At 34.7% G+C, this 7,665-nt stretch overlaps 1 protein-coding gene across 2 annotated transcripts; it reads right to left on the bottom strand.

Annotated features, from left to right (window-relative positions):
* Positions 1-213: 213 nt before the first annotated feature.
* Positions 214-4,715, bottom strand: LOC112015914 (ultraviolet-B receptor UVR8). Of its 2 annotated transcripts, none has more exons than XM_024048379.2 (7): positions 4,303-4,715; positions 3,478-3,517; positions 3,071-3,350; positions 2,624-2,973; positions 2,117-2,518; positions 1,366-1,750; positions 214-747 (listed from the first exon to the last, which is right to left on the bottom strand). In XM_024048379.2, the coding sequence occupies exons 3-7, from the start codon at positions 3,293-3,295 to the stop codon at positions 505-507; spliced, it is 1,605 nt and encodes a 534-aa protein (XP_023904147.1). In that variant the 5' UTR covers positions 3,296-3,350; positions 3,478-3,517; positions 4,303-4,715; the 3' UTR covers positions 214-504. The 2 variants fall into 2 exon arrangements, with proteins under 2 accessions (XP_023904147.1, XP_023904148.1); XM_024048380.2 differs by lacking the exon at positions 4,303-4,715 and adding an exon at positions 3,704-4,283.
* Positions 4,716-7,665: the final 2,950 nt, after the last annotated feature.

Raw genomic sequence — 7,665 nt, 5'->3', positions numbered from 1 at the left:
TCAATTTTTTGGGACAATATTTGCATCTGATGAGGACCAAAATCTTCCAGAGGCCCTGGTCCTAGCACTTAGGACAGCTCCGACAATGTCACTGACCCGTAGTTGGAACAAATGGACATTGCTTTTAAAACTATGCAAAACTTTCAAAAAAAGAGAGTATGCTGATGCATGTATTTTTTTTTTTTTCCTTGGAATTTTAAGTAAGCAGATGACTTATGAAATCAATTAAAAGATAGAACATGTTATAAATCAACTTTGACAAATGTATCAACTATCAACTACTTGAAGCCTAAGAGCAAGCCAAGTTTTCAGATATAAACAACCATGTGGCATCTGCTTAAGCCTGTGGTTTGTTACCTAGCTTGAACATTCACAATTTTTTTTCTTCTTTGTTTCTATTTACAAAATAAACAAGGAAATCTAAACACCAAATGCAATGCATGCTAATGATAAATTAAGATAAAGCATGGTGCAAGCAGTGGGCAGGTAAAGCTACTAATGATCCTAGCTGAGATCAATATCAACCCGTTCCGGGTTTCCCCTTTCACTCTGGTTGGCAACAAGCTCTATGCCCAGCTGCCCTTTGTCTCCAGCACCAAATGCATAAAGTTTCCCTGATTCAGTAAGGGCAAAAGTGTGGGCATTCCAGTATATAGAATTGGTGAGGCTGATCTGTACCACACGCTCATTAACTTGCTTCAATGATGTTACCAGCTCTGGACTTAATACATTTGCATGCCTGTTTCCCTGAAAAGTACATATCAAAGACAACCAACATAATTCAGTAACTTCATCAAACTGGAAATCTCTCCTTATCATAACAAGTACATATGACAAAGACAAGGACAGTTCTCCTTATCATAACATTGTCGTCACTAGATCTAAAGCTCTAGCTGTCAACAGCTACCTGATATTCGCAAGGTTCATTACTGTCTTTCCCAAGACATTAAAGCATGCGGATGGCAATGGCAAGCACATTATTGAGATATAGAAATTGGGAACTCAACAATTGGTAGGTATAATGTCAGCAAGCACAATATTATAATCAAGAGCAATAAATGTCTTCAAATATAGGAAAGGCCAATGCATCAATAAAGTTGGTTGCAAATCCAGGAACTAGTCAGAACAGTTTGATGATTCAACTAATAAATAAGGAAACTTCTCCATGCAATCAATAATTCAAAGTAATTAAATTTTAGGCAATAAGACAAAGATGTGTAGGCTTAAATAATAGTATCAAAGGTTCAACAACGCATAAATCAGTAGTTGTATAAAATCAGAAAATTGGGTACAATCTCTCCATTGAACCTGCTTAAGCCAAATTAATAGGTTAGATAATAAATAAAAAGTAGAAAAAACCCAGACCTGTCCATCAGCACCATTACTATGTCCGAGACTGGCAGATTCTCCACAGCCAAAGGAGTAAACATCACCGTCATCAGACACCACAAAGGTTGTGTAATCCCCTGTAGCAACATGAACGGCTTTGACATTGCTCAACGATTCCACAACCTTAGGAACTGATTCACATTCTTCATTCCCGTGACCCAAGCACCCATAACGCCCCCAACCCCACGTGCACACCCGTCCATCCCGCCCTACCACAGCGGCATGCCAAGCCCCAGCTGCAACCACCATTGGCTGAAGGTTCAAAAGCTGAAACTGTTCAATCAATCGGGGGTACTTCTCATCAGTTCTTGAACCATGTCCAAGCTTCCCACCCAAGCCACACCCAACGGAGTATACTGACCTGATATGATTTGAGAAGAAGATCAAACAACTCAGTAATTATGTTGATATCATATCCAATGCATTTATTGAAGTAAATGTGCAGCCATATAAGGAAACAAGAGAAATGCTAATCAGGATTTCAGAATGTCACAGCCCTCTCAGAAATTTCAGGATAGTAAATTGATTTAAAAAAAGAAAAAAATCCTGAAGATTTGAAAATTTATCTTCTTAATACCAATTCAGAAACAAATTTAAAAAACGACTTCCTGTGAAAATTAAAAAGAGATACCTGTCTGAGTATCAATTAAAACATATATACAAGTATGCTTATAACTTCAACTAATAGAATGCCATCCCAAGAAAAAGAAATGAAGACAGAGCTTACATGCCACTAGGTTGACAAGCCAGAGCAAGGAGGTAGCAGTATCCTGCTGCAATTTGCACCACTGGTATGTTTTCAAGTGCCCCCAACAAGGGATGGGGCTCCAAATCATTTGGATCAGTCTGGTGACCAAGCTTGAAATCATCACCCCAAGAAAATGTATAAACTCTGCCTTCCCTTGACAGGACAGCCGTGAAGAAATTTCCAATTGCAGCTTGCACAACAAATATGTTTTTCAAGGACTCTACCAGCAGTGGAGTTGTAACCAATTTACCACCTTGAACTCCATACTCGGCTTCGCCAAATGATTCTTTTCCAAAGGCATAAACCAGGCCGGCATCACTGATCAGCATTGTCCTGCCAGCCCCAGCAGCTGCTTGGATAATTCGAATGCCTTGCAAAGATCTGCAACATAATAGAGTTCCATTAACTTTCCTTTTTAAATCAAGTAGTTCCTTCAGATTCTTGCATTTATTGAATCAGGTCTCAGAATGGATAAATGTTCACAACCTGATAGGCCGAGGTCGCCACTCCTCTTCAGTGGTGCCATGTCCAAGCTGTCCTGAGCTGTTGGAGCCGAATGTGTAAACACTTCCCTTAGATGTCACAGCAATGCTGTGACCTGGTCCTGCTATTGCCTGCGATTTCTCCCTCCTGCAACATGCTTCTCCAGCAAGCAAGAACCTCAGGACCAGCTTCCATGAGCCCCCACATTTTTGCTTAAAATCTAGGCGTTCTTCTGTTGCCATTCGCCTAAATATGGCCCTCTTTTGGCACATGTCGAGGGCAGCAAGCTCCGATAAGGATAACTCGAAGTCAGGGGCAAAGTTTGCTTGCTGCCTAAAGAAGGAGCATGTAGCCTGCAATAGGCACATTCAAAATCAAATCAGGAGCATTATCAATTCTTGCATTGCAAAAGAACTTCATTCTCAAAATGTACATAATCAAAGTACTTGCCTCTAGTTTTGCAAGATCCTGAGGATCCAAATTACACGCCGTAAGGACATGAAGGACAATGGAAGGATTGGCAGACAAGGGGAATTCTCCGGGGATGGAATCCCCGAAGCAATGGCGTTGCTGTCTTTGAAATGCCGGTACAGGTGTGGCAACAATAGTAGTAACTGGCTGGTCAGTAATGTTATGGTATTGAATAGTTGGGGTTCCACTTGTTGTTGCATCCATGGGCACTGCCGCAGTTTGCAGTGCCCAAATTAGGCTGATGAATAGATCTAATTTGCTGGGAATTGGGAAACCATGAACAAAAAAATTACTGCATTACTCTCTCCAATGACCATCGAATGCCTAAATTTAAATACATCTTACTATTTATATCCACTATTAGAATATTGGTCAGAGGTATCTACCTTATAATATATATTGATCAGCAAACTTCAAGTCTCAAACCTACAAATAAAACGCATGCTCATAAAAATTCCTTATATGAAAGAAAGTAAAAGAAAACTGGATTATATGACAAACCATCTCCATTTTACATTGCACACTTGTACATATTGAAAGAAATCTCATTTCCCAAAAAAGGCATAAGAAATATAAATCTTCTCATAGAAACAAGGATATACATAGATGTACCAGGCGAATTTATTAACCGATCATCGAATTTATGCTCAAGCCAAGCAAAATCAGCCAAACTCAGAGCATCCAAATATTATCAATTGAATTCCAAGAGTCAAAACAAGACATTTATAAACACACCAAAAAGAAGAAAACTTGGAAGAGAAGAATACCAATACTCCATGGAAAAGGATATTCCAATCCCACACCCAACAGAAACCCCAAAAGAAAAGAATTTTAACATGAAAAGAGAAACTCCTATTCACGTAAACTCTCATCTAAAAGTCAGATTAACCCGATCAATATTAACCAAGCAAGCAAATTTAACATCCACACTTCAAAACCCAGAACAGGGGTCACAATCATTAACAATCTTTGCTTATAGATATAATAAACCAATAAAAAAAAAGGTCCATCTTTCAACATACCCAGATCATAAAATCTATCACAGAATCCAAATAACAAGTATACTTGATCAGCAAACAAAGAAAAAATAAAAATAAAAACAGAATCTCTCAGAAAAACAGAACACAGTAACATGTGCTTAAACAACTTTTTCCATCTGTACATTATGATCATTACAGATCGAAACAAAGTAATACAGAAACGAGGATTACATATCAGAGAAACCCAGGATTCCTCAAAACCCATCTGCATCTGTCAACAACTGCATAGAATTTCAACTTTTTATTTTCTTGTTCCTTTTACCCAAAAAAAAAAAGAAAAAAAAAATTGGATCAAATTGTAGAAACAGAGAAGTGGGTGTGTCTGATCAGAGACTGTTCTGTTATCTTAGCTGATGGAATATGAACTTGGGAGTAAGGATATTTTCAAAGATTTTGAGAGAAAAAGGAAAAGAATTTTGCAGTGGAATGAATAATTTCTCTCTCTCTTAACTTTTTATTTATTTATAAATATATATATTTTTTCACAATGGGAGGTTGTGTTTGTGTTGTTGCTTCTCTCTTCTTCTATTATATATCTATCTACCTCTACGTTTTTATAAAGGGATGAGGTGTCTCTTAGGTGGTGAATTAGCAGAGTTGCTACATTACCATATATTTATACTATGGCTGTGTTGACACGTCAGCCTTTTCTATTGACTATGGTAACTGCTTTACCTCAACCTATGGTTCAACGAAAACAAAGGTGGAATTATTGTAGAGAAGAAAGAAAGAAAGAAAGAAATGTGGTGAATAATGAATATAAATAGGTCTAATCACATAGGCTGCGCCTGTCGATTTCTTTTTTTTTTCTTTGTTTTTTTTGGGTATAATATAATATAAATTATTATTTACACTTTATGTGGTTGTTTTATAATCAGTTTATTACTTTTTGAATATTCGGGTTTAAATTGATGTATTATTCATTACTTGTATAGTTGAAAAGAAAGTTTAATTTTTTTTTAGAGAATTTTAACTTATAATTCTGTTTTTTTTATGATAGTTATTTATTATTATCCTATTAAGATATTAATCGATTTATCTCTTATTAAGTTATTAAAAACTTTACCTTGAGCTAACTTTTTTTTTATATTATTTTTTATTTTTTTTATATTAACCCACGAGGAGGGGTCTATTTGATTGCTTGGAATTCCACGTTCTTTTAGATTTTGCTTTTTACCGTTGTATTCTGATTCAATGGATTAAACTCTCTTTCTCAGTTCTGAATGAGAAATTTCCGCACCATATCTATTTTAGAAGTGTGTTTGTTTCCCAATGTACTTCTGTAAACGTTTTTTTGGTTTTATCTTGGGAGAGATCACAACGTCTACAGTTTTTTTAGCTAGGACTAGATTTTTACTGAGGTGAACCAAAGAAACTTCAATAATAGTGTTGGACCAACTAAAGTTTGAAAGTTGAGACCCCAATTATATGTTAGTATATTATATAGTATATATTACAAGGGATGATTATTTGAGTCCTAGTACCCCACGTTTGCACTATTTAAGATGGCACCAAAACTATATTATATTGTATCAAGTCCCGTGTATATATAGTAATCGGAGTATACTATATGGGGGTTACTTCCTACACCAAGAATAGTATACTTTGATGGGCTTTTGCTATTCTCACTTATTCAGTTCGCTTAACGTATACCCATTCTTATATCTAATTTTACAATTTATTGAGTTGTATAATTGCGTAAGTGATTGCTGAAAAAGTGATGAATTCATATGGTTAGAAAATGTTCACCACTCATAAACGTATAAATCAACAAAAATATGAAATTTGTTTTTGGAATTGCTGTTTGCTATTTCTACCAAAACAAGAGAGATAAAGGACTCTAAGGTACCGTTTGGATTGAGGGAGAGAGGAGGGAGAGTGGAGAGGAGTAAAATAGAATTGACTAAAAATAAGCTAATTTTGGGCCAAATCTACTCTGCTCTACTTCCTCTCTTTCCCCCTCAATACAAATGGACCATAAGGACTAGTTGATGATGACGTTACCAAGATTCCCAAGACATAAATAGTAAGTCCTGAGCATAAAACTTTGAATTGAGCTCAATGACTAAGACTAAATGTTGAAAAATATAACTTTTAATATCAACAATTGAATAAAAAAAGGAAGATGAAAGGTGAAAGTGGTAAAAATATTTTGAGATTGGAAAAAGAGTAATTGCATCAGGTATACCTGATCCTAATTCTAACATTTTATTAGAGAAATACTAAATCCACAATATTTTCACAATAAATATTAATTAGCAGATTGTTACTGGATATTAATAGCAGGTAAAAAAGTAATTTCAGTTGTGAATTCAAATTAAAAACAGAACAGCATACCAACTATGATTTGTTGTGAAAATGTTATGGTCATAATATTTCTCTTTTTATTATGCATAAAATAGTTATGAAAATTCTCCTAAAAGTTATCATGACTTTTGAGTAAAGTTATAACGTAAGTTTATGTTAGAATTTTTTTTCCTCTCTCTGTTTGTTCCTAAAAAAAAAAAAAAAAGTCACTAGAGACTTATAGTAAAACCAATTGGCGAAGGATCTTGGCAAAGAAGGGAGAGTTGTATTTGGCAGAGAATATTTTCCAAAAAGGACCAAGTATCTAGAAGGAGAGGTGGAACGTGTGAACCACGGTGCTTGCTTCAAGTTAATTTGTTTGGAGCATGGTGAAAAGTCTACAAATGAACATAGGAAGAGTGAGAGTGAGTAAGGACCACATTTAGCCAAAGTGCTTGCTTCATCTGCACCTTTCTTTTGAGAGGGGAGGGCGGTGTCAGGTAGCTAGGTCCCTGACAGGCAGAGGCACTAAGAACATAAAAGGCAAGATTGGGTTTTTGTAGGCCGGACTAATATAGGTTTTTAACCAAAGGTCTTTGTGTCCATCATGGACCATCTTGATTGGACTCAAGATGAACCATCTTGGGTCTAATCAAGATCAAATGCTTCGGTACATTGAATTCGATACCATTTAATATATGTTCAAAATGTGTTAAATGTATTTTTGGTGAAGACGTTATTCCAAAATATTAAGTCAATAATATATATATATATATACACAAATTAATTAAAATTATATGTAATGAAGAAAAAATATTTTAATAATTAATGAGTTACTTGAAACTTTTAGAAAAATTCTTTCCCATAATTTTTTTTATTATAGATTTTCACCTAAATAAATTATCTTGATAATAAATACATCATATGACAAAAACATATTAATTTTATGTCATATAATACTGGCAACATATTAACATTCATTAGGAAACCAAAAATAGTAAATTATTTGAGGTTGAAATGAGAGATATTATGTTCCACCACAAATCCAAATCATGATGCCATTTTCTTGTTCCTAAGTGTGCTCTTAAAATGCAATTTATTTTTATATGATATATAATTAAAAAATTATTTTAAATTATTTGAAAATAGAATTTAAATTGAACTATAATTTTAATTTTTTTAAAATTTAAGTAATAGAGTCTTATTTAAAGTAAATTATCTTACCAATAAACTATTTGATATTTTGAT

This window comes from Quercus suber, unplaced genomic scaffold (genome assembly GCF_002906115.3).
Source record: "Quercus suber isolate HL8 unplaced genomic scaffold, Cork oak 2.0 scaffold_770, whole genome shotgun sequence".
NCBI classification, from domain to species: Eukaryota; Viridiplantae; Streptophyta; class Magnoliopsida; order Fagales; family Fagaceae; genus Quercus; species Quercus suber.
This window is presented reverse-complemented; position numbering and strand designations above follow the sequence as displayed.

Excerpts from the sequence above, each read along its gene's own strand:
- LOC112015914 (XM_024048379.2), bottom strand. The coding sequence starts at position 3,295 with ATGGATGCAACAACAAGTGGAACCCCAACTATTCAATACCATAACATT. Across the intron at positions 2,974-3,070 it reads AGGATCTTGCAAAACTAGAG|GCTACATGCTCCTTCTTTAG; the intron begins GCAAGTACTTTG and ends TGCCTATTGCAG. Across the intron at positions 1,751-2,116 it reads GCTTGTCAACCTAGTGGCAT|GTCAGTATACTCCGTTGGGT; the intron begins GTAAGCTCTGTC and ends AAATCATATCAG.